The 27,830-nt window shown below is 35.1% G+C and overlaps 1 protein-coding gene across 3 annotated transcripts in view; it reads left to right on the top strand.

The window, feature by feature from the left end:
• pdgfd (platelet derived growth factor d) overlaps positions 1-24,996 on the top strand; it is a 37,376-nt gene extending 12,380 nt beyond the window's left edge. The window contains exons 2-7 of one of the 3 annotated variants that reach the window (XM_065280403.2): positions 6,113-6,317; positions 10,033-10,210; positions 15,992-16,045; positions 16,547-16,742; positions 16,819-17,033; positions 23,924-24,996. In XM_065280403.2, the coding sequence (XP_065136475.1) occupies positions 6,113-6,317; positions 10,033-10,210; positions 15,992-16,045; positions 16,547-16,742; positions 16,819-17,033; positions 23,924-24,052 (977 nt within the window). In that variant the 3' untranslated portion in view covers positions 24,053-24,996. Of the gene's footprint in view, positions 1-6,106; positions 6,318-10,032; positions 10,211-15,991; positions 16,046-16,546; positions 16,743-16,818; positions 17,034-23,923 lie in introns of all 3 variants that reach the window. The other 2 variants (XM_065280404.2, XM_065280402.2) reach the window with 2 other exon arrangements.
• Positions 24,997-27,830: the final 2,834 nt, after the last annotated feature.

The following is a 27,830-nucleotide window of genomic DNA, read 5'->3' as shown; positions in this document are numbered from 1 at the left end:
CCGTGCACAATGATGGCGCCATTGCTTCCAGAATGATGCACGTGATTAAAACTCAGAAAAGTGATCATACTTTGCCCATGAAACAAATTAACAGATGAAAAAATGCTTAAATGATTTCGAGATTGCATGCAAAATCCACTTGGTTTAAAAATCTAAGGGGGCACGTGCCGCCTCAGTTTCAAACCCCATGACGCCTCTGTTTTTAGTCTCACTTTAGTCTTAAATCAGGGGTGCCCAACCCTGTTCCTGGAGGGCTACCGTCCTGCAGATTTTAGCTCCAACCCCAATCAAACACAGCTGAAGCAGCTAATCAAGGTGTTCAGGGTTGCTTGATAATTACAGACAGGTGTGTTGGAGCTGGGTTGGAACTGAAGTCTGCAGGACGGTAGCCCTCCAGGAGCGGGGTTGGGCACCCCTGTTTTAAATGTATGTTGGTTCTTGAATGTTCTGATGGTCAGATGGGATTCAGGTTCTGCAGAGTGGACAGCAGCCAACAGACCTCATATGGAAAACTTGCATGATGTTTTAGAAAACACTGGAAAGTAAGAACAGGAGCAGTTGTAAGAGGATTAAGTTTTGGGGTAAAGTTATGCTGTAACAATTATTATTGTGTGTATTAGCTGTGTATTTGGCAACGAACACACACACACAGTGAGTGTTTTATCCTGGGATTACTGTATCATTTATTATGACCCTCTTAAAAGTCTCCTTATCTTATACTGTATAATGATCTTGCAGTATAAACACAGTCTCTCTCTCTCTCTCTCACATTGGGAAAATTAAGTGAGTTGCCCACATTTTAAGACATTATAAGTACTGCAAATACAAGTACTTCGCTTTACTTTATTTCCCAACTTTGTTAAATTGCTTTGTTTTAAGGAAAATGAAAGGAAAATAAAAACATATTTATACTACCAACCTTTGAAGCAGACTGTAGGGGGTCGCACACTGTACATGCAGCTCAGCTCAGTGGCACGCCGTTCTAAAAAAATCAAACACATTGTTTTCTATGAGTATATGCACACCGGCGCCGACATGTGGTGCCTGTCCGCAGCACCCAGCTACGACTCAGGAAGTTGCTTAAATCCCTGTCGCGCCACTCACATAGTTTAACAATAAGTAACCAGTGTTGTTTTTGTCATCGATGACGATAAAGAAATGATTTCGTTAACACACCTATTTTTTATGACGCTAACGTGACGATGACTAGCTAAAAATGTCTCTAAGGTGACGAAAACGTGACGAGACGCTTTCGAGTTTTGGTTGATGAGACGAGACGGAGCGAAAATGATTATAAGTCAGCAATGCTGCCTCTTCCTATCCTTGTTTTGGGTCAACACAGTCTCACTCACGCCCACCACCCGGCTGCCGCCATGCGCTACCTGCGGCTGTGGGGAGTTCGAAGGACCGTGGCGGTGACGCCAATAAACGGAAACGACAAGATGATTTATGGACATACTTTCAGTATAATCCATCAGACAGAAAAACAGAATGCATATTGGGAGACGACTGTAAATGTGGCAACTAACTAGGTTGGAAGAATACCACCAACCTCAAGCGGCACCTGAAGGCTCATCACGTTAATATTTTTTAAAGGTAACTAACAAGTCACGCTGTTAACATATCATATACATTCAATTTTACTCGACATTCGGCTTGTGACACATTTCATGGTAAGCTTAAGGTTTTACATGTATCTACGTGTCAAACCTAAGCCCATTTCCATACTTTTTGTGAAATAACAACGCAAGACACGTGTTTCTCAACTTTGTAAGCGAGGTCTCAGCGCAACACACAAGCTCAACATGAGGGTATATCAGGCTCAACTTTTTTGTTATGACATGCGCAGAAGTCACAACGACTAAAACAACGGCAAGCCCCCAGGGACAACCTTAATGCACATTTTAATAGTATTAAATACACCACACTTTTTAACCTAAATTAATTTGTTAAAGACTACTTTTTACTAAAATTGACTTAAACTTGACTAAAACCTTTTTGCGTTTTCATCGACTAAAACTTGACTAAAACCTTTTTGCGTTTTCTAAAAAAAACTAAAAAGCATTTTCGTCTATAAGACTAAGACTAAACCTAAAAGGGCTGCCAAAATATAACACTGTAAGTTTATTTGTCACAAATCATTTACGATTAACATTGGCTGCTAACGTATATTTTACATTTTGAAGTAGATGCTATCTGACTAAGCTTGTGCTATTTAGTCTGCACTTCCGGTGTACGATACCTCCAAGTTGTTCTTGATGCGACTCGGTGCACCAATGCACAGTGCTGAGCTGCGCGTCCGGTGTGCAACCCCCCCCCCCCCCCTTTTTGTGTTGTAAGTGAATGCTGCACCTCACGTGGCCAGTGAAAACATAATAAATAATAAAGCATAATAAACACGTCAACGTGAGCTTCATCCGCATCGCTTTTGCATCCGTGAAAGCAAAGCACAATGAACGCATCAATTCGAGTTTCATCCGTGCTTTTAACGCGTCACTTGCGCATCCATAAAAAGCAAAGCACAATAAATTCGAGCTTCATCTGCACTTTCAACATTGTTTAAACAAGTGAACCAATTATACTCGTCAACTCTCCCATTTTTCCCGGGATTCTCTCGTATTTTACCATTCTATCCTGCCATCATCACGAAAAAATAATTTCCCATATTTTTAGTCCTTATTATAAAAAATCCCACCCTCCGTATTTGATGTTTGCAAAATTCACCTCCGGTACACCGGGTGGCAGTATATCTGTATCATCTTACTTTAACGCACTTGCCAGTGAACCAAGATAAAGAAAAGCTTCCCAAGGATGGCGAGCCACGCACAAAGCTACAACCGCCATGCGCATTAGCACGAATGTCCGCCCAGATACACAAACTCGCACATTTGGATGCGCATTCTTATGCGTATAATGCAATGCAATGTCTGTGACCTATGTGTATAACCGATGCAGATGCAAGTGCGCCATACAAACAATGATACAACATACACTGAATAAAAATTATTTTTAAGAAAAACAATTCTTAGTATTTTTTTCTTGTTTTCAGTAAAAATATCTAAAAAAAATTAAATTAAGATGCTTTTTCTTGATGAGCAAAACGACCCAAGAAAATGCGTCTAGTTTATAGACAAAAAATAACAAATTTAAGTGATTTTTTTTTAATTAAACAAGCCAAAAAATCTGCCAATTGGGTAAGCTAATTTTTCTTGAATTTTTCTTGAATTTATTATATATTATATATTTTTGCTTGTTTTATGCACAAAATCACTTAAATTTGATATTTTTGGTCTAAAAACTAGACTTATTTTCTTGGCTCTTGCTCATCAAGAAAAAGCATCTTAATTTAAGAATTTTTTTTATATTTTTACTGGAAACAAGACGAAAATACTAATACATTTTTTTTTCTTGAAAATTTCTTAATTGGGATTCTTACAAATATCTGTTTTAGTACAAATGTCTAAAAATTCTTAAATCCAAATGCATTTTCTTGATGAGCAAAATGACCCAAGAAAATGCGTCTAGTTTATAGACAAAAAATAACAAATTTAAGTGATTTTTTTTTAATTAAACAAGCCAAAAAATCTGCCAATTGGGTAAGCTAATTTTTCTTGAATTTTTCTTGAATTTTTCTTGAATTTATTATATATTATATATTTTTGCTTGTTTTATGCACAAAATCACTTAAATTTGATATTTTTGGTCTAAAAACTAGACTTATTTTCTTGGCTCTTGCTCATCAAGAAAAAGCATCTTAATTTAAGAATTTTTTTATATTTTTACTGGAAACAAGACGAAAATACTAATACATTTTTTTTTTCTTGAAAATTTCTTAATTGGGATTCTTACAAATATCTGTTTTAGTACAAATGTCTAAAAATTCTTAAATCCAAATGCATTTTCTTGATGAGCAAAATGACCCAAGAAAATGCGTCTAGTTTATAGACAAAAAATAACAAATTTAAGTGATTTTTTTTTAATTAAACAAGCCAAAAAATCTGCCAATTGGGTAAGCTAATTTTTCTTGAATTTTTCTTGAATTTTTCTTGAATTTATTATATATTATATATTTTTGCTTGTTTTATGCACAAAATCACTTAAATTTGATATTTTTGGTCTAAAAACTAGACTTATTTTCTTGGCTCTTGCTCATCAAGAAAAAGCATCTTAATTTAAGAATTTTTTTATATTTTTACTGGAAACAAGACGAAAATACTAATACATTTTTTTTTTCTTGAAAATTTCTTAATTGGGATTCTTACAAATATCTGTTTTAGTACAAATGTCTAAAAATTCTTAAATCCAAATGCATTTTCTTGATGAGCAAAATGACCCAAGAAAATGCGTCTAGTTTATAGACAAAAAATAACAAATTTAAGTGATTTTTTTTTTTTTAATTAAACAAGCCAAAAAATCTGCCAATTGGGTAAGCTAATTTTTCTTGAATTTTTCTTGAATTTTTCTTGAATTTTTCTTGAATTTATTATATATTATATATTTTTGCTTGTTTTATGCACAAAATCACTTAAATTTGATATTTTTGGTCTAAAAACTAGACTTATTTTCTTGGCTCTTGCTCATCAAGAAAAAGCATCTAATTTAAGAATTTTTTTATATTTTTACTGGAAACAAGACGAAAATACTAATACATTTTTTTTTTCTTGAAAATTTCTTAATTGGGATTCTTACAAATATCTGTTTTAGTACAAATGTCTAAAAATTCTTAAATCCAAATGCATTTTCTTGATGAGCAAAATGACCTAAGAAAATTAACGAGCCCCTAAGGTGACATTGGAGTAAAAAATCTAAAGTTTAGTTTCATGTGCTCACGCGAAACCTTCATGTTCAGTTTTTTTTTCGTATGTTTAGTTTTGTGTGCTCACGTGAAACTTTTGCAGTGTACCCATCCATTTTCTTGCGTAGTACTGAAAACGGGGGTTATATCATGTGCTCCTGTATAGCTCCGTGGTAAAGCTTTACATTGTGTTTGAAGAAATGTATACCTTAGTAAGTCGCTTTGGATGAAAGCATCGGCCAAATGCATAAGTATAAACTTAAATCACTTATAAGCTTGCACTTCAATAGGATGTTTTCTCAGCTCTAATAAGAGCTGTCAGGGCTGTTTTGCACTTCACAATAACAGCTGACAGCTTTATCACAACTTTAGCATGACGCATAAACTTAAGACGCCTTTCAGAACTGAAAGACGGTTTAAGGAATGTGTGTATAAGCAAATTGGTGTTAAAGACATTAAGGTGTGTGTTTTGTGTGAGGTTGGGGACGTGAAGCCGATATAGCACAAACTGCTAGACTGTCTTGTGAGTATCACGCGTATAGAAGTGAAACGAGAGGTGTGTGTGTTAAGTTCATTTTAAAGCTCATTGGTCAGCAGGTTGTCATGGTGATGGATGATGGCGCTGCTCCTGCCGTACAGCCGTAATTACAAGTGTTTGCTGCGTGCACAGATCAGTAACCGGTGTGTATTAGTGTGATGTACAAAAACACACTGTAGTGGTCACTATAAGCTTTTGCAAATAAACACATCATTATAGATGCAACCTTTGACATCATCTTTAGCAGGGCCAATCAGATCAGACCAATCAGATCAGACCACTTAGTATACGGTCAATTCTTAACTATTTTCTTAAACGTTTCATTTAAAGGCTCGTAAGCTGTCGCATTGCCTCTTTCTTTGTTCTGGTGTTGCGTAACATTTTGTTGAATTAAAGCATGCATGTTTGTTTGTGTAGACCTGTGGCTTTTCTACTTTACCTGTCTCGTGCTTACATTTTAGTTTTGTGTTTCTGTGATCCATTTCAGTGAACTTCAGATATTAACATCAAATTTTAAAAAAGCAGTGAACTGAATTTCTTTCCCATAGTAAAAGATCACTCTAAATGTAATGGACGTAAATAGTTTATTCATCTTAAGAGAGAAATTCTGGAAGTAAATTAGATTATCAGTTTATTTACCTGAACTGAATCAATGCTATGTTCTGATGTGAAGTGAACTGAAACGGATCTGATTTGTGTGCTGTATGTGTTTATAACTGTTGGCTTGCTTGTCTCCGAGAATAAACGCACTAACCTATCCAAGTTGTGACCAGTAACAGACAGCAATCACCTCACAGACTTATACCGGAAGGAAGAGGTCATCATGGTCAAGGGTGGAGGTTACGTACAGAGCCCACGGTTCCCTAACTCTTACCCCCGCAACCTATTGTTGTCATGGAAACTGCTCTCACCCCCCCACACCCGCATTCTACTGGAGTTTGATGCTCAGTTTGGATTAGAAGAGGCGGAAAATGGAGTCTGCAGGTGAGGGCAAGGCTTTAAATAAATGTACATATGGACGGATGGATGCATTGATGGATGGATGTGTGTGTGAATGCATGGATAGATGGATTTATGGATGGATACATGGATAGATGGATATGTGAATGAATGCATGGATGGATGGATGGATGGATGGATGGATGGATATGTGAATGAATGCATGGATGGATGGATACATGGATAGATTGATACATGGATGAATGCATGGATGGATGGATGGATGGATGGATGGATGGATATGTGAATGAATGCATGGATGGATGGATGCATGGATGAATGGATAGATGGATATGTGAATGAATGCATGGATGGATGACTGGATACATGGATATGTGGATGAATGCATGGATAAATGAATGCAGGGATGAATGCATGTATAGATAAAAACATGGATCAATGCATGGATTGATGGATACGTGAATGAATGCATGGATAGATGGATGCCTGGGTAAACGCATGGATAGATCAATTTGTGGATGAATACATGGATAGATAGAAACATGGATCAATGTATGGATAGATGATGGATATGTGAATGAATGCACAGATAGATGGATGCCTGGGTAAATACATGGATAGATGGATTTGTGGATGAATACATGGATAGATTGATACATGGATGAATGCATGGATGGATGGATGGATGAATGGATAGATGGATATGTGAATGAATGCATGGATGGATGGATGCATGGATGAATGGATAGATGGATATGTGAATGAATGCATGGATGGATGAATGGATAAATGGATATGTGGATGAATGCATGGATAAATGAATGCAGGGATGAATGCATGTATAGATAAAAACATGGATCAATGCATGGACTGATGGATACGTGAATGAATGCATGGATAGATGGATGCCTGGGTAAACGCATGGATAGATGGATGCCTGGGTAAACGCATGGATAGATCAATTTGTGGATGAATACATGGATAGATAGAACAATGGATCAATGTATGGATAGATGATGGATATGTGAATGAATGCACAGATAGATGGATGCCTGGGTAAATACATGGATAGATGGATTTGTGGATGAATACATGGATAGATTGATACATGGATGAATGCATGGGTAAATGGATGCAGGGATCAATGCATAAATAGATGATGGAAACATGGTCAATGCATGGATTGATGGATGCGTGGATAGATGGATACATGGATGAATGCATGGACAGATGGATACATGAATGAATGCATGGATAGATGGATACATGGGTGAATGCATGAATAAATGGAAACATGGATCTATGCATGGATGGATGCATGGATGGATGGCTGGATGCATGGATAGATGGATGAATGCATGAATAAATGGAAACATGGATCTATGCATGGATGCATGGATGGATGCATGGATGCATGGATGGATGGATGGATGGATGGATGCATGGATGGATGGATGGATGGATGCATGGATAGATAGATGGATGCATGGATAGATGGATGGATAGATGGATGGATGCATGGATAGATGGATGGATGCATGGATACATGGATAGATGGATGCATGGATGCATGGATGGATAGATGGATGGATGCATGGATACATGGATACATGGATAGATGGATAGATGGATAGATGGATGCATGGATGCATGGATGGATGGATGGATGGATGGATGCATGGATAGATAGATGGATGCATGGATAGATGGATGGATGCATGGATAGATGGATGGATGCATGGATAGATGGATGGATGCATGGATAGATAGATGGATGCATGGATAGATGGATGCATGGATGAATGCATGAATAAATGGAAACATGGATCTATGCATGGATGGATGCGTGGATGCATGGATGGATGGATGCATGGATGGATGGATGCATGGATGGATGGATAGAAGGATGCATGGATAGATAGATAGATGGATGCATGGATAGATGGATGGATGCATGGATAGATGGATGGATGCATGGATAGATGGATGGATGCATGGATAGATGGATGGATGCATGGATAGATGGATGGATGCATGGATAGATGGATGGATGCATGGATAGATGGATGGATGCATGGATGGATGCATGGATGCATGGATAGATGGATGGATGCATGGATGGATGCATGGATGGATGCATGGATAGATGGATGGATGCATGGATAGATGGATGGATGCATGGATAGATGGATGGATGCATGGATAGATGGATGGATGGATGGATAGATGGATGCATGGATGAATGCATGAATAAATGGAAACATGGATCTATGCATGGATGGATGCATGGGTGGATGGATGCATGGATGCATGGATGGATGGATGGATGGATGGATGGATGGATGCATGGATGGATGGATGCATGGATGCATGGATGCATGGATGGATGGATGGATGGATGGATAGATAGATAGATGGATGCATGGATAGATGGATGGATGCATGCATGCATGCATGCATGGATAGATGCATGCATGCATGGATAGATGGATGGATGCATGGATAGATGGATGGATGGATGGATGCATGGATAGATGGATGGATGCATGGATAGATGGATGGATGCATGGATAGATGGATGGATGCATGGATAGATGGATGGATGCATGGATAGATGGATGGATGCATGGATAGATGGATGGATGCATGGATAGATGGATGGATGCATGGATAGATGGATGGATGCATGGATAGATGGATGGATGCATGGATAGATGGATAAATAGATGATGGAAACATGGATAAATGCATGGATAAATGGATGCAGGGATCTATGCGTAAATAGATGATGAAAACATGGATGAATGCATGAATAAATGGATGAGTGGAAGAATGCATGGATATATGGATGCCTGGGTAAATGCATGGGTAAATGGATACATGGATGAATGCATGAAGAGATGGAAACAATGATCAATGCATGGATAAATGGATGCATGGATAGAAGGATTCATAAATAGATAGATACATGGATGAATGCATAAATAGAAGGATGCATAGATGGATACATAGATGAATGCATGGACAGATGGATGTGTGGATGAATGCATGGATTAATAGATGGGTGGATAGATGAGTACATGGATGGATTAATGCATAGATGGGAAGATACATGGATGAATGCATGGATAGATGGATACATGAATGGATGCATGGATGAAAGCACGGACAGATGGATACATGGATGATTGCATGGATGGATGATTAAATAAAGATTAAGATCTGATAAGTTTCATGTGGGCTTGATTGAATGTTATGATTGTTTAATTGTCCTGCTTGGATGAATGATTTTCTGGCAGGTGTCATGATGACAGTCAGCGTTCTGAAGTTCTGCATCTCTAGATCAAAAATAAAAAGCTGCAGTCTTACAGTATTTCATAAATATTTAATGAGCAGTGAGCCAATTCAAGTGTCTGACTACAGTGTCTGTGTGTGCATCTCTCAGGTTTCAGTTATGTCCTTGAGTTCATTGGGGTTTTATTGTGAATCTGATACTTTATACAGACCCATGAGACCTTACAACTGAAAATAAAACAGGAGGAGAGAAAAGATGATTGGTGAAATTAAAGTAAGGAGAGAAAAAAGTAACGAGAGAGGTCATTTGATTCAGTGATATCTGTCTCTTTTGTGCGGGTATGATGTGATGTGATTGTTTGATCTTTTGTTGATTAGTAAAATGTTTAAATATGTCTATCTCACCTGTCCATGATATAAAATGACGCGTGTGTTTGTTTTACAGGTATGATTTTGTGGAAGTGGAGGATATATCTGAGACCAGCACCATCATTTGGGGTCGCTGGTGTGGTCAGAGAGCTCCGTCACGGATCACATCTAAAACAAACCTCATCAAAATCACCTTCAAATCAGACGATTACTTTGTAGCCAAACCTGGATTTAAAATCTGCTATTCACTGCTGGTGAGTGTCAATGTTCAACATCAGTTTTTGTTATTCATGTGCACGGCACAACTGCAGTAGGTTGATCTTTGTACTGAATTTTAGTGGTCAGGGGTTTAAATCACTAACCGTGATGTTGGATTATAGTGTACATTTAAGATGGTGTGCTCTGATTGGCTGTTATGTGGGTGTGATGTGGCCGTCTCTGATTGGTGCTGTAGATGTACAGGTGGCGGTTTTCTCACCTGAAATGCCCTTTTACCCTGGATGAACTCATTTACATGAGAGAGAGATTTGTTTTGGATTTATTCTGTACACGGTTCATCACTGTCAGAGAGAGAAGATAAAGGATACACGATGGATAATAAAATGTAGCTCGAAATGAGAATAAGCGGCGTGTTTCATTATTATTTCTGTTCAAACAAAAGGTGTTAAACTCAAGCGACACCCAGTATGTCTTTTCGTGTTGATTTGTTAATGACGCAAACACAGATTTTCAAAGCTTCATCACATCTTCCTGCAATATTTCTTATTTAGTTTATCTTTAGGGACTTGCAAACTATGGTTTTGTTTTGTTCAGAGTTATTATTTATAATTAAGAGAGTTAGGCTTTCATGTTTTTGTATTGTGTGTTTTTGTGATAATGACACTTGCGTTCAGGGGGATTATAATTTTTACTTTAACTCGCATAATGTGATGCATGTCTAAGAGTTTTGGTTGGATTTCAGATTATTTGTTACGATTTTATTGCATAAAAGTTTTTGTCCCCCATTAGGCTGGATTTGTAAGTTATGCTTTAAGTTATCAGATGTTTGATAATTCCCACTTCTGAAGTCGTGATTATGAACTTGTTGAGGTGCTTTGTTGTCAAAAAGAATGGAGGACGCCAGGTTTATACTTCCGCGTGTCTTGGTCAATTAAAACACAAAAACGTACATTATGCTTGAAATGATTATTTATAGACGTAAATTTGTACTGCTTAACTCTTTCCCCGCTTTTGCGTTATCTCGTCAATTAAGAATAAAAAACACTTATCTACAAAAGTTTTTACGGCAATCCATATTTCCGCTATTATCCAGGTGGGGCTCTTACCCAACTCATATAACACTAAGGTATCCACTGATCCAAAAACAGTAAAAACTCCATGTACGTTTTTATCATTACTCTGAATCTGATTATTAGATTTTGTGAAATCTAATCTAATATTTTGTATTTTTGAACAAACCTATCCATATTTGAGAGGTGATAAATAAATAAACAAACAAAGAAACAAAATCTTCTTTTTATTTATTTATTTTAAAGCAGATGGTCTTTTCTTTCATTTGATATATCAGTGCTGAAAATTAACTTTTTTATTTGGTAGCACTGGTGCTCCCAACTTTAAAGAGTTTGGAGCACCAGCAAAAAATTTAGGCGCATCCATCCAAAAATTAAAAAGCACCCCAACTACAATGTAAATATTAATAGATTTATTTTATTAAAAATACAACACCACCGGGCTTTACACATCCTACGGCCAGCATTTAAAATTTGGTCTTGTATTTTATACCTAAATTAATACCCAAATGCTGTTGAAATAGTATAGCAGAAATAATAAATTAACAATTACAGATAACATGATTAAGATTACAATAGAAAATCTATCAAACACGTAAAACACTGATTAATTGTGACATTACAAAAGTGACCTTAATATAGAAGATACAGTCTTGTTCAAAATAATAGCAGTACAATGTGACTAACCAGAATAATCAAGGTTTTTAGTATATTTTTTTATTGCTACGTGGCTAACTAGTTACCAGTAGGTTCAGTAGATTCTCAGAAAACAAATGAGACCCAGCATTCATGATATGCATGCTCTTAAGGCTGTGCAATTGGGCAATTAGTTGAATTAGTTGAAAGGGGTGTGTTCAAAAAAATAGCAGTGTGGCATTCAATCACTGAGGTCATCAATTTTGTGAAGAAACAGGTGTGAATCAGGTGGCCCCTATTTAAGGATGAAGCCAACACTTGTTGAACATGCATTTGAAAGCTGAGGAAAATGGGTCGTTCAAGACATTGTTCAGAAGAACAGCGTACTTTGATTGAAAAGTTGATTGGAGAGGGGAAAACCTATAAAGAGGTGCAAAAAATGATAGGCTGTTCAGCTAAAATGACCTCCAATGCCTTAAAATGGAGAGCAAAACCAGAGAGACGTGGAAGAAAACGGAAGACAACCATCAAAATGGATAGAAGAATAACCAGAATGGCAAAGGCTCAGCCAATGATCACCTCCAGGATGATCAAAGACAGTCTGGAGTTACCTGTAAGTACTGTGACAGTTAGAAGACGTCTGTGTGAAGCTAATCTATTTTCAAGAATCCCCCGCAAAGTCCCTCTGTTAAAAAAAAGGCATGTGCAGAAGAGGTTACAATTTGCCAAAGAACACATCAACTGGCCTAAAGAGAAATGGAGGAACATTTTGTGGACTGATGAGAGTAAAATTGTTCTTTTTGGGTCCAAGGGCCACAGGCAGTTTGTGAGACGACCCCCAAACTCTGAATTCAAGCCACAGTACACAGTGAAGCATGGAGCATGATATGGACATGTTTCTCCTACTATGATGTTGGGCCTATTTATCGCATACCAGGGATCATGGATCAGTTTGCATATGTTAAAATACTTGAAGAGGTCATGTTGCCCTATGCTGAAGAGGACATGCCCTTGAAATGGTTGTTTCAACAAGACAATGACCCAAAACACACTAGTAAACGGGCAAAGTCTTGGTTCCAAACCAAGAAAATTAATGTTATGGAGTGGCCAGCCCAATCTCCAGACCTTAATCCAATTGAGAACTTGTGGGGTGATATCAAAAATGCTGTTTCTGAAGCAAAACCAAGAAATGTGAATGAATTGTGGAATGTTGTTAAAGAATCATGGAGTGGAATAACAGCTGAGAGGTGCCACAAGTTGGTTGACTCCATGCCACACAGATGTCAAGCAGTTTTAAAAAACTGTGGTCATACAACTAAAAATGAGTTTAGTGATTCACAGGATTGCTAAATCCCAGAAAAAAAAATGTTTGTACAAAATAGTTTTGAGTTTGTACAGTCAAAGGTAGACACTGCTATTTTTTTGAACACACCCCTTTCAACTAATTGCCCAATTGCACAGCCTTAAGAGCGTGCATATCATGAATGCTGGGTCTCGTTTGTTTTCTGAGAATCTACTGAACCTACTGGTAACTTGTTTTCCACGTAGCAATAAAAAATATACTAAAAACCTTGATTATTCTGGTTAGTCACATTGTACTGCTATTATTTTGAACAAGACTATATATATATATACAGTTAAACCCTGCGGCTGCTGGAGGTTTATATGAGGTTGTTTGTCCGACTGGTATCCGTCATTGCGTGCTTCCCTGAATCTCTGGTATTCCTGTCATTTCCACAATTCTGTTCCTCTCCAGACGTGAGGTTTCCCTGTTCATAACCTCTGATGGGAAAACATCATCATAACAAACCGCCCGCCACCTTTGACCCCTTCCTATTGTTTGCATTTCCACGAGAGCAGATTTATGGAATGAGAGTCATTTAGCAGAGACCGCACAGGGAAGTTTGAGTCAAACCTGAAAACAGTTAAAATGTGAGAACTTTATTATTAATAAATACACTATATATCAAATCTTATGCTGGTGATAAGACAATATATTGCAGATGCCGATATATCAGCCGGTATTTTGATTTTTTTTTTTACAGTGAGGTCAGGTGTCAGATCAACATTTAATTATGTCTTATAAATATGTTTTAAATACTTAAAAAATGTATATTTATAAATGTTATGCATAACAAATTTTTTATTTAGTTTCACCAATTTTCTGTTTGTCTCTTATTTACTGGGATAACATTTGTGTTATATCGGCCATACAGCTTTCGTAATATCTGCACCGCCATAAAAAAAACCCATATCGTTGACTATCTTATACATATTTTTTGCATGCATCAGATTTCACTGATTGGTGGACGTTTCCTTAACTTTATTCAGAGATAAAGATGTCATTCCTAGATGTGTCATGATGTTAACTTTCAGTGTTTTCGAATATACTGCTGAGATGAAATGTTATGGTTGAGATATGGCTGTAGCCCCGCCTCTTATTCTGTGTCATCATGAGTGATTGCTTTAGCTCCACCCCTCAGCCAGTGACATTATGGTTGTTTCTCAATATTCGATCTTGCGTCCTTGTGTTCTCGCTTTGCCATCATTAATCATCGAAGTTCAATTCCAATCTTGAAGAACGCAAGTACAGAGGACGCAAGAAAGTACCCAGATGTGTTCTTGATATCGAGGATGCATTGAGTGCAGACTTGTGCGCTGAAATCACTTTACACCCCAGAAGTCATTGCAGCAAAACAATGGCGGAGGAAGGAAGTGCTACGTACAACTGTTTTTAACGGCTTCTTAACAACAATAACACAAATATGCTTGTGGGTGATTCTCGCGAAATTAGACTTATGAGGTGTCATGAAACATTTTGATAAAAAAGTAAATGCAAAGTAAGAGTATCAAAAAAGAAGCATACAGTTACAAACATCTCTTCATGTACTATTTTGCACATCTTTTTAAATGACATCATACAAAACAATTTTGTAGATTTTTTCGACATTTAAGGGGAACATTTTCATTACCGCAACGTGTCCATGAATGGATTTTGGTTCTTTGACATTGAAATATTTATACTTAAAAAATCTAAAAAAAATAAAAAGCTTCAGTGCATGTTATACTATAAACATTTACAGAAAAGAAACATGTGGTGTTTGGTGATCATTGGTGAATGTAGAGACAATAAAAAGGAATATAAATGTGTCCAAGACCAATTTTCTCATCCTCCGCAACAATTTTCAATCATTATTTAAGTCCTCAAGGAACTAACATTTAAAAAAAAAATTCTAGGTGTAGAAATAGTACCTAGACAACTTTTTAGTTCTCATTACCGAAACATGAGTTTGTAAATGCATATATTTAATGTAGTATCATGTTGCGGTAATGATCATTTTTGATAATGATAATCTAAAAAAGTAAATAATTCTACAGGAAATATTTTTAAAATCCTCTTTAAAAATGGTTATATATTAAGTTCAGACCTTAATCTTATATGTGCAAAAAATTGGCTTCAAGGGCTTTTTAAAAATTATGATGCTGGACACCTTCTAAATCTGGATTTCGTGAGAATCACTCTTGTACATATGTATATAAATTTAGATAAATAAATCTATTGGTTGTTGACAAGTCTATTTATTCCTCCAGTGCATGTGTTTGTATACATTTTAACTATTAAATAAATACTTTAAAAAATGCTAATTTGATATTTAAATGTATGTTTTATTGGGATAGAACAACTAATCTTAATTGAGTTTCTTATTTTAGATTATATTATTATTTCTTGACAAGGCATCTGAAATATTTACGAATTTGCCATTACAAAATTGCATTATAAAAAAATATATATTATAATAATAATGCAAATAATGGTATGTTGAATCTGGAGAGGTCAGGTGACCAACAGGAAGATCGCACAGATCTCAATTCTCACAAGTGTGTCTGTTTTCTCGCGACCTGAGTTCGTATTTCCAGGGTCGCCTGGCAAGTCCATTTTTTGTGGTGTTGAAATTGAGAAACAGCCAATGAGTGATGGCTGTAATTTAACGGTTTGTTTGCTGTTTTTTAGCTAATGGCTTTCCCGAAATTCTTTAAGGAACTGAATGCAGAGTTATTAAACACGAAAATAAAGATGTGAAACATTATTTGTCCTTTTTGTTTTTTTAGGGAAGCTTACCTCTCGCATCCATGACTAACTGGGAAGCAGTTACAGTGGTTTCAGTGAGTATTGCTCGCTCTCTCTCTCTCTCTCTCTCTCTCTCTCTCTCTCTCGCTCTCTCTCGCTCTCTCTCGCTCTCTCTCGCTCTCTCTCGCTCTCTCTCGCTCTCTCTCGCTCTCTCACAAAGATGAGAAAAAAAAATATATATTTATATATATTTATATTTTTATATTTTTATATTTATATATTTATATAAAATATATATATATATATATATATTTTTTTTATATTTTTTTTTTGTGTATTTATGTATATTATTTTATATTCTTTTAATTTGTGTTTCTTGTTCAGATTAATGGAGTGTTCTGATTTAAAGTAAATATCTGTGTGATGCAGTTACTAGAGAAAATAATTCCGACTCGTTTGTAAAATCAAAAATGCAGTGTACATAGTGCACTTAGAAATCAATAGCAAGTGCACCAGAGGGTTTAAAGATAGAAACGGCCATCTGATGGAGGTTGTGACTGTTGGACACTTTCATAATAAGACCCGTGCTCCCCCAGGACCTGAGTGAGACCTCCGGGACGGAAGCCCCGCTGTCTGCAGCCGCTCTCGATAATGACATCTCCAGTGTCAATACGGTGGAAGAGCTGATGAGACATCTGAACCCGTTTACCTGGCAGGAAGACCTGGAACAACTCTACACACAAACACAGCACTACAGACCCCGATCCTTTCACATGGACCGCAAACACAAACGTAAGTTCAGTTTGTAATTGAGACCGTCTCTCTATAAGCTGCATTTGGGTTTAACTCCTCTTCATCTCCGTCTCAGTCGATCTGGATCGTCTCTACGATGATGTAAAACAGTACAGCTGCACTCCCAGAAATTTCTCCGTCAGTCTCCGCGAGGAGCTGAAAACGACCAACGCTGTGTTTTTCCCACGATGCCTCCTGGTGCAGCGCTGCGGGGGAAACTGCGCATGCGGCACGGACGGCTGGAACTCCTGCACCTGCAGCGCTGGAAAAACTGTCAGGAAATTACACGAGGTATCCCACAATGCACTGCGGTACACCATTTACCATCTAACTATAATGTCTGCTGAAATACAGTAGTCTTGAATAGAGACACAAGTAAGACTTCATCAGGATTGATTGTGTGTGTGTGTGTGGTTTTGTTTTTCCTGTGGTGTATAACAGCATGACTGTGTGTTTTCCTTTTCTCCTTATCAGCTCCAAACACATACATACACAAACATTTTAAAGGAAAAAATATCTAAATGCATAATTTAGGAATGAATCATTTCCCCACTTGAGGACACCCAAACCGTTTGAAACTACACTTTCAAAAATAAAGCTCCCCAATTGTTTGTTTCAGTGGTTACAATAAATGCATCCCCAGATCATTTTTGTTATAGAAAGGATTTTGAGGTAAAATGTTCTGTAGACTAAAAAAAAGATAAGAGATTCTTTGGACAAACGAAGATGACATTAAGTGACATTGCTTAAAAAAGCACTCTTTAAAACCTTGGAGGTTTTGTCAGATTTAAAGGGCACCTGTTATGCAAAATTTAAAGGTGGATTGTGTAACTTTTCGGAGGATCTCTTAACAGAAATGCAATATAATATGTAAGGAATAATTGACGACGGGCCATTGAATTTTAAGAAATAATGCACACCCAAGGTGCACTGTGGCATGATGCGAAGCGGAGTGTCGTTACACGGTGGGTGTGCATTATTGTCAAATAACCACGGTTAACACAAACATTGCTCTGGTGCCTATTTTTAAGACATTTGACAAGTTAGGTGTTCGGTTATCAGAAATTAATGCAGAATACAGCATTCAACGGACCCGTGGTATAAACATAATTATATTATCAGTGGGGTATAAAGACCTTACATAATGAACTACATTGTTTTTATTACCTTAAAATGAGACTAAATATAATACTAAATATGATGCTAGAACGTCTGTATCTCAAAACTGCTTTACAGGGGGTATGGCTTATCTAAATGAGATGTAAATGAGCCCTATTGTCTCCCCCAGCTGTAAAGAAGAGTCCCTTTCATCTCGATTTTCTCGGTTTGAGTATTTCTGAGTTCCTATATTCAAATGGCCACAACTTCTCCAAATCTTATCAGATTTTCATGTGTTACACATCGTTGGAAAGCTTAGAAACTGCACTTTCAGAATCTATGAATAATTTAAAAATGGCCCAGACTTGTGTCACTACTTTCCATGACTGGTCACATATACACTGCAAGTCCCCTTAAATGGAAGTCGTTATCATGTTTCTAAAGTAGCCCTAAATGAAAAAAACTGCTCTATAGATCGTGTTTCATCACTACGTTGTGTGAGCTATTGGTTGCAGTTCGCAATCTCACCACTAGATGCCGGTAAAATTTACACACACCACCTTTAAGGTCAAAAAGTTTTTAAAAATTACTTCAATTGGTAACAACTAGTGTCTATTTACGCACAGTGCAAATAGCGTCCATTGTTGACAAACGCTATTTAGACTAGCTCTTCCCACCAAAGTCTGGTTGGAGCACTAAAGTTTAAAAAATAAAATCTGAAATCAACAGCCTCTATGGTGCAAGATGTGGAGTATATGGCTCGTAGATCTAGCTTTTAACGGTTTGAATCCACATTTTGGTGACCTTGCTGTTCTACATTTTCACATCACATTGAAAAGGCATTTATTTTCAATAAAAATTAAAGTTTAAAAAGTGGAAGTGTTTATTAACTCTTTCCCCACTATTGACAAGTTAACTCGTCATCGCCAGGGAAGTGTTTTCTCTTAATGAACGAGTTTTTCTGGCAATCCGTAATACCGCTAGTATCCACCAGATGTCTTACTCCACTTATACTAGCAGGAAGCAACCGCTTACCTCAAACAGTTCAGACGCAGTGTGTGTTTTGATGATCGCTCTGAATCAGGGGCCGGATTCATGAAAACATTCTTAAGACAAAAAATAAGAAAGTTCTTAAGATAAATTATAAGAAGTGCGTAAGAATGTTCCTAAGTGCAATTCTCAAACATTTCTTAAGAAGTTCTCAATTTTTTTCTTAAGAATAACTTAAATTTGTGTCTTAAGAATAAAATGACAAGCTTTAAATGAATTATACCCTGCTAATGAGGTAACAATAAATTGCGATCATTAACGCGATACAAACGAGTGATGCATTAAGACTACAGGATGTTATTCGCTGTTGTAACAGAGGTCAGCTAGTATTAAGGCGGTGCAGTGCGTAAATATAAATCCATAATGTCCCAATCGGTCCGTCATGCGGGCCGAGCGCTCTGAGTGTGCGTGCTTTACTCTCCGTGCCCAAGGCTTTCGTCTCCCGCGACCCGCGCTCACGCGTCAAGAGACGGACGCGGAGGGTCAAGCGTGCCCGCAGTTTCGGAGCCCTCGACTCACATGACGGAGCGATTACCGGTCCACCTCCCGCTTAGAGCGACTTTAAGCTGTTAAGTAATTTCATAATGAATGTAGGCTATTACGGAGGAAGTTACATGTTTGCTAATATTATCACTAATACTTATTTGTGTTGTATGACATATTACAGAGTAAGCTATTAAACTTCATTTGAGTGTTGAATTCCTCTTTAAACTAATCTATGTGAAGTAAACTGATAAAATTGCCATTTCAGACTACAAAATACAACATGTCACATTTTAAACAATCACATTAACTTATAAAACATCTTACATTTTGAGATTTAAGACTACTGTAAGGTTATCCTAACTTTAAGATGTTATTTAAGACAGTTTATTTTTCGAGAATTGGAATTCTTCTTAAGTTTTTTTCTTAAGAACATACTTAAGGAAAAAAATAAGAACTTTCTTAAGAAGCTTTTTTGAGAATACAAAATATTGTTAACTTTTTTCTTAAGCTTGAATTTAAGATAAAAATGGCAGTTAAGAAGATTTTTCTTCTTAAGAATGTTTTGTGAATCCGGCCCCTGATCTCTATCAGAAGTCTCTTACAAAAACTCATTTATTTCTCAAAACTTGGTATTTTTGAAGAAACCGACCCATATTTGAGAGGTTGATAAAAGAGAACAAATGAAGGTAGGATGAAAAAATGTTTTGTTTGAAAACAGTGGGTCTGTTATTTCATTTGATATTGTATGTTTATATATTTAAAGACGAACATTTTCTGTAAATCATTAAACTTTTGTGAAAATCTAAAAAATGCTGGCACTGGCTGGCAACTTAAAACAAAAAAAACCTGGCGAGTTAAGAATAAAAGTATTTTTTGGGGGTAGGGATAGGGGTCTGTCTAGGGTGAGTTTTTATTTTCTCAATAATACATTCATTTTATAAATGTAATTATTTAAACAGTATGTTAATTATTGGATCCTGTTAATCTACAAAAATATTGAGTTGCAAATAGTATCTGGCATATCAAATTACTATTTACACTTTTCAAATTTGAAATTTTATTTATTATTAAAAAATTATATAAATATTTTATAAAATATTAATAATTTTCACCTACGGTAAATGGCATACTGATAAGAAAATGCTAATATCACTTAGTGTAACTACAAATGTTTTTTACTTGGTGTAAATAGCATCTACAGCTATTTGCATTTAATGTCAAAAATTTTAGCTTTGTCAACTTAAATTTTTTCACTAAAGTGTTTTTTTTTTAAGGTTAATCCAGGATTTACTTTTTACAGTGCAGTTTGCTGTTAATTGTGTAATGATAATTCGATCAGTAGGAAATCCTTATCGATCTAAAATCACTGTTAGTTTGTGTGGTTTATAACATGCAATTAAAAAAACGAACACTCGTCAAACATAATCATTATAAATATTCTTTATTATTATGAAAATACATGAAAAGATTTGAAGAAAAGCAATAAAATTATGCTTTTTATATATGTACGCCTAAATATTTCCTGGAGCTAATGGTACTTCTTACTGTATGCAGTGCATATTGAGTTAATAAATAAAGGTTTAAAAGCATTTTAATGTTGAATCCTGACAGATGTCTGCACATGATCTCAGGTGTAGATCAGTTTGTTATTACTTGCATATTAACTCTACTAACAGAAGACACACAGAACGTAGTAAAGTTTCAACCTGTAGGTAATCTTTAATAAATCAATCACGCACATTGTAAAACTACACAAAGCACATGTGATTTATGTTTGGGATTTGTACAGTCAGTAACAAGCAATACTGTGTGTCGTAGTTTGTTTCTCTGGCGGTGCATGACTCAAAGTGATTGACAGCTGTCATATAGCTGTCAGGAAATGTTCATTGTCCCGCCATCATCGATCATGAAGAATAACAGACTGTAACTCACGACAACATCTGGCAAATGTGATCGGCTCCAGCTGACAGAGTTTGAGTAATGTGATACAAACAAACAAACACACAAAGCGTGTGAATCAATCACATGACCAGAGCAGTGATATACGAGCTGTTATATTAAAGATAAAAGCAATCTAGAGGTGAGGATCAGGGGCAGATATTGATCAAGAAACAAATCAATAAAGAACAATAAAAACTGTGAGCAATAAAACGCCTTTTTATTTCAGTTCAGCTTCAGGGTGTTAACATCGCTCTTAAAGAAACATTCGGGCTTGGACGCACAGGTTAAACTCTTATGTAATGTGGATTAGCAAAGAAACGCCATCGGTCTCAGTTATGGGAAAACAACAGGCGTAGTGTTTTACAGGAATTACAAATGTAAGAGACACAATGCAGAAGTCACAAAATACCATCATTAGGTTTGCAGAAGATTTTTGTGATATTTTCTAAATGTCGATAAAAACCTATTGTGAAATGACTGCGTTTCTATTAACCAATGTTAAGAGACCTAAACAATTTTCTTTGCCGCTGCACTAACCATTATATTTAATCGAAGGAGATGTAGGCATGTTATCAAAGCATTAAAGTCACAATTAAACAGAAGAAGCATTCGTAGCAGTAGAGATTTGATTGGATTGTTGAAAGTCGGGTCATGTTGCTATTTGCTAATCGCTGCAATCATTTTCCAGGCCCCGCCCACCATGACCGAAAGTAAAGAGAGATCGTTTCGAGGAGGGAAGGAAATTTGGGTTTTTTATTAAAGATTATGCACTGCAAAAAATGATTTTCAAGAAAACATTTTCTTAGTATTTTGTCTTGTTTTCAGTAAAAATATCTAAAAATTCTTCAAGAAAAAACGTCTAGTTTTTAGACCAAAAATATCAAATTCAAGTGGTTTTGTGCAGAAAACAAACAAAAAAAATCTGCAATTTTTTCTCGATTTTTTTTCTTGTTTTTAGTGTTTAAGAAATATGTTCAAGATTTTTCAAAACCGTTTTACATTTTTAATTTCATCATGACTAATGGCAAGGAAAGCTACTGTATGAGATGTTTGTAGGAGGTTACATTGTGAGATTTTTGCAGTATGATCACTGGCAAAAAATGACTTTTTTGCATACATCTTCATTTAAGAATTTTTAGGTATGTAAAAACAAGACAAAAATACTAAGATAAGTTTTAAACAAAAAATAAAAAATGTAAGTGAATTTGTGCTTAAAACAGGCCAACCACATCTGCCATTGGGGTAAAAAATTGAACTTTTTTCTTAAATTATTTTTTCTTAATTCAAGAACTATATATATATATATATATATATATATATATATATATATATATATATATATATATATATATATATATATATATATATATATATATATATATATATATATATATATATATATATATATATATAATATTTGGGTTGGTTTAAGCACAAATTCATTTAAATTGTACTTTGTTTTGGTCTTAACTCAAAGCTTCTTTTCTAAGGTAATTTAATTTTGCTCATTAAAAAAGTCTTGATTTATGATGTTTTCAGTACAAATATAAAAAAAATTGTGACCTATAAATGCAGGTTTCATTGCAGTTTTGTCAAATATTGCTTATTCAAATTTCCTGAAAAACCATCTCATGCGTATAAGCTTTTTCCGATATGAGATTTTTTGCAATTTTAATTTGCACAATTTAAAGGATGAGTCCATTTTCGTAAAAAAACAAATCCAGATAATTTACTCACCTCCTTGTCATCCAAAATGTTGGTGTCTTTCTTTGTTCAGTCGAGAAGAAATTGTTTTGTTTGAGGAAAACATTCCAGGATTTTTCTCATTTTAATGAACTTTAATAGAGCCCAACACTTAACAGTTTTAATGCGGTTTAAAATTGCAGTTTCAAAGGACTCTAAACGATCTTAAATGAGGCATAAGGGTCTTATTAAGCGAAACTATTGTCATTTTTGGCAAGAAAAAAAATGCACTTTTAAACCACAACTTCTCATCTATCTCTGGTCCTGTGACGCGCCAGCGCAACCTCGCGTAATACGTCATCACATCAAGAGCTCACGGATGACGTATGCGAAACTACGCATCAGTGTTTACAAGTGTGGAGAAAGAGGAGCGTTCCGACGTTGTTGTATGTGGAATGATACTAATTAATGTCTTTGTGTCAGTTTATTGTTTAAAATGGTCCGCAAATGTGCGTTTCATATATGTAACACGTGACCTTTCCACCGCATCACAGGACCGGAGATAGATGAGAAGTTGTGGTTTAAAAGTGCATATTTTTTATTTTTCTTGTCAACAATGACAATTGTTTTGCTAGATAAGACCATTATGCCTCGTTTGAGATCGATTAGAGTCCTTTGAAACTGCAATTTGACACTGCATTAAAACTGTTAAGTGTTGGGGTCCATTAAAGTCCATTAAAATGAGAAAAATCCTGGAATGTTTTTCTCAAAAAACATAATTTCTTCTCGACTGAACAAAGAAAGACATCAACATTTTGGATGACATGGTGGTGAGTAAATCTTTTACAATACATGTATGCATTTGTCAGACGCTTTTATTTAAAGTGACCTTTTATTCACTGTGTTTTTTCTCTGTGTGTCAGGTGCTGAAGTTCTCCCCAGGTCCAAATTTCTACAGAAAGCGAACTCGTGCCCGCTGGGTTCTGGAGGAGATTTACCTGGATCATCATGAGAGATGTGACTGTGTGTGTCAGTCAAGACCACCACGATGAACATCACACACGTTCAAACCATCACACACGCTCTTCAGATGTGTAACTTTCTCTGTTTCTGTTATTTGTATTGATCAGATGTTATTGTGTCAGATGAAGTCATCAATTGTATTTTGAATATTAATGAGCTGTTCGCTGTTTAAAACCAGTCTGAACCTTTAGCCAGTCTATTCCAAGTGTTATTTATTTAAAACAAAATGTCTTTGTCTTTTTATATCTGTGATCATCTGTTGTATGTCATTTCATATTTTTCATATTCTTGTGATCAGAAATGATATTAAGGTTACTGAAACATCACCAGCAGCATCAAAAGAAAATGAATCATTTTAAATTGATTTGAATAAAGCGTCTTTTAAAATGTTTTGGATTGTATTTCATGTAATCTTATTTTGTAATGTATGCATATGTTTATATGATCTTGAATCCTGATATGACCCCTAAAATATGCATAGGAAGGATTTTGTAGAATCATAACAGTTCATGTAATAGTATTGCGTATTTATTCAGATGTGTGAATGGGTAACCGTATCTCTTTCTCTCTCTTCAGTGCAGTTAAATGTTCACGGTGTGTGTGATGTAGTGAATGGATGATACGCTTCAGTAGCCGTGTGGCCTCCGACTCTTCTTTATATCCCTGTAAATCTGTGAGGGTTCTTCTGTTCTGGGTGTAATTTAGCGGCCCGTGGCCCCTGAGGGTCCATTCATTCTGCTGTAAGTCGTCTGTGAACAGAGTCCCTGAGAGCGATGTTGACAGTATGAATGTAGCCTTTAATTGTGAGGTCTTTAAGACGCTTTTATTAAACCTTCGGACAAGTGAAATTAAAGCAATGATTCTTTTTGATCTCACAGAAGAATTCACAGTGTGAGTCTCACTGAATAAATGCAGTAAATCTCTGATATCTGTAGTGATAAACTCAAACATGTATATCGCATCATAAAACAGCAAAAAAAAAAAAGTAGAAAAGAGATGGTGCTTCTATATCTTTTTAGCATTTTTATTCTATTGAAGGGCAATGTACTGTAAATTGTTTGCTTTAAAAAATAAATTTCTCTTTAAAAAGTTATCTTTCTTTCAAAAAAAAAAAGGAAAATGAACACATTTTTTAGAAAAAGTTTTTAAGAAATAAAATATTTTTGGAAGAGTAAAAAACTGAAGAAATAGGCAAAAAAAATTTCTTCCATTTTTATTCTCTTTAAAAAAATCGCTTTCCAATTTAAAAAAAGAAAAGGAACAGAGAACAAATTTGTTTTTTTAAGCTAATTTTTTTTTGAAAACTATTTTGTTCTCTGCTTTCTTTCAAAAATATTTTTTGTTCTTTAAATAAAAACTTGTTCTTTTAAAAAAAAATTGTTCTCTTTGAAAAAAATGTTTTCTCTTTCAAAAAAAAAAAGTTTGTTCTTTAAAACATGTTTTTGTTCGCTTTCAAAAAAATTATTTAAAAAAATGTGGAAAGTGAATAAAAAAAAATAACAAAAATAGCTTTTTTTGAAAGAGAAACTTTTTGAAAAAATAGTTCTCTTTAAAAAAAAAAATAGTTTGCTCTCTCAACAATTTCTTTTATTATTTAAAAGAAAAAAATTGAAAGCGACCTATATTTTTAAAGAGAACAACTTTTTTGAAAGATAAAAAATGTGTTTCCAAAAAATTTTTTTCTTTCAAAAAATTGTTCTCTTTAAAAAAAAACATTTGTTCTCTTTGACCATTTTTTCTCTTTTAAAAAAATCTTTGCTTTCAAAAAATTTTGTTCTCTTTCAAAACATGTTTTTGTTCTCTTTGGAAAAAAAATTGGAAAGCGAACAATTTATTAAGACAAGACATTTTTTCAAAGAAAACAAAATCTTTTGAAAGAGAACAAAAGTGTATGCTCTTTCAAAAAAAAATTTATCTTTCAAAAAAAATTAAATGTGTTCTCTTTAAAACAAAATGTAGTTTTCTATCAAAAAAATGTTTTTCTCTTTCAAAATTTTTTTTTTTCATATTTTTTGTTCCCTTTCGAAAAATGTTTTCTCTTTCAAAAAATTTTTTTTTCAAAAAACATTTGGCTTTCAAAACATTTGATAGCTTTCAAAAAATGTGTTCTCTTTAAAAAAAGTTTTCTTTAAAAAATGTTGCTTTCAAAAAACCTAATTTGTTCTCTTTTTTTTTAGAAAAAAAATGAAAGAAAAAAATTGCTTAAGACAAAGTCCTAAAGTTTTTTACTCTTCCAAAAAAATATTTTTTCTAAAAAACTTTCAAAAAAATTTGTTCTTTCCAAAATTCAAATTTGTTAAAAAAATTGTTCGCTTTAAAAAAAAACAAATTTGTTCTCTGCTGTCTTTAAAAATATTTTAAAAAATGGGAAGCGAACTATCACCAATACACGTGAAACTTTCAGAAAGTTTCAGGTGCGCACGTGATAATTTCACGTGAGCACGCGAAACTAAACTTTATTTAATTTTTGCTCCATGTCCCCTTAGGGGCTCTGTATTGTTCGCTTTCAAAACATAATTAGTTATAATAATAATTCGTTACATTTATATAGCGCTTTTCTGCAGCACTCAAAGTGCTTTACATATGAACGGGGGAATCTCCTCAACCACCACCAATGTGCAGCATCCACCTGGATGATGTGACGGCAGCCATATTGCACCAGAACGCCCACCACACACCAGCTTATTAGTGGAGAGGAGACAGAGTTATATAGCCAATAAGTATGAGGGGAGGATTAGTAGGCCAATGGGCAAGTTTGGCCAGGATGCCGGGGCACACCCCTGCTCTTTTTCAAATGACATCCGGGGATTTTTAACGACAACAGAGAGTCAGGACCTCGGTTTAACGTCTCATTCGAAGGACAGTGCTTTTTGACAGTATAGTGTCCCCAACTCCCCATCACTATACTGGGATGTTAGGACCCACACATACCACCGGGTGAGCACCCCCTGCTGGTCTCACTAACACCTCTACCAGCAGCAACCTGGTTTTTCCCAGGTGGTCTCCCATCCAAGTACTGACCAGGCTCAGCCATGCTTAGCTTCAGTGGGCAAGCTGTCTTGGGCTACAGGGTGATATGGCTGCTATGTTTTTTCTCTTTCAAAAAAACATTGTTCTCTTTAAAAAAAAGTCCCCTTAAAAAATGTATAGGGTGATATGGCTGCTAAGTTTTTTTACTCTTCCAAAAAAATATTTTTTCTAAAAAAAACTTTTTCATAAAAAGGTGTTATTTTTTTCAAAAAAAATTCACATTTGTTTGTTCAAAAAAATTGTGTGCTTTAAAAAATTATCTTTTAAAAAATTGTTCACTTTAAAAAAAAAAAAACTAATTTGTTCTCTGCTCTCTTTAAAAAATATTTTTCGTTCTTTCAAAAAAATTTGTTCTTTTAAAATTAATTGTTCTCTTTTAAAAAAAAAATATCTTTAAGAGAACAAATTTTTGAAAGAGAAAAAATGTGTGTGCTCTTTCAAAAAAATGATTCGCTTTCAAAATAAAACATTTGTTCAATTTTTTTAAATAACAAAATTAATTATTTTAAAAGAGAAAAACTTTTAGAAAAAAATTGTCCTCTTTAAAAAATAGTAAACTTTAAAAAAAAAAATTCAAAATTTGAAAAGCGAACTAATTTTTGAGAAAAAAAAATGAAAGGGAAAAATGTGTGTTCAATTAAAAAGATTGTTTTAAAATGAAAAATTATCTTTTAAAATAAATTGTTAGCTTTCAAAACAAATTGTACTCTTTCAAAATATATGCTTAAATATGTGATTATTTAACGCAGGTTACATATGCTTGATATTACGGAGCTT

The sequence above is a fragment of the Paramisgurnus dabryanus genome, chromosome 8 (assembly GCF_030506205.2).
Source record: "Paramisgurnus dabryanus chromosome 8, PD_genome_1.1, whole genome shotgun sequence".
Taxonomy (NCBI): Eukaryota; Metazoa; Chordata; class Actinopteri; order Cypriniformes; family Cobitidae; genus Paramisgurnus; species Paramisgurnus dabryanus.
This window is presented reverse-complemented; position numbering and strand designations above follow the sequence as displayed.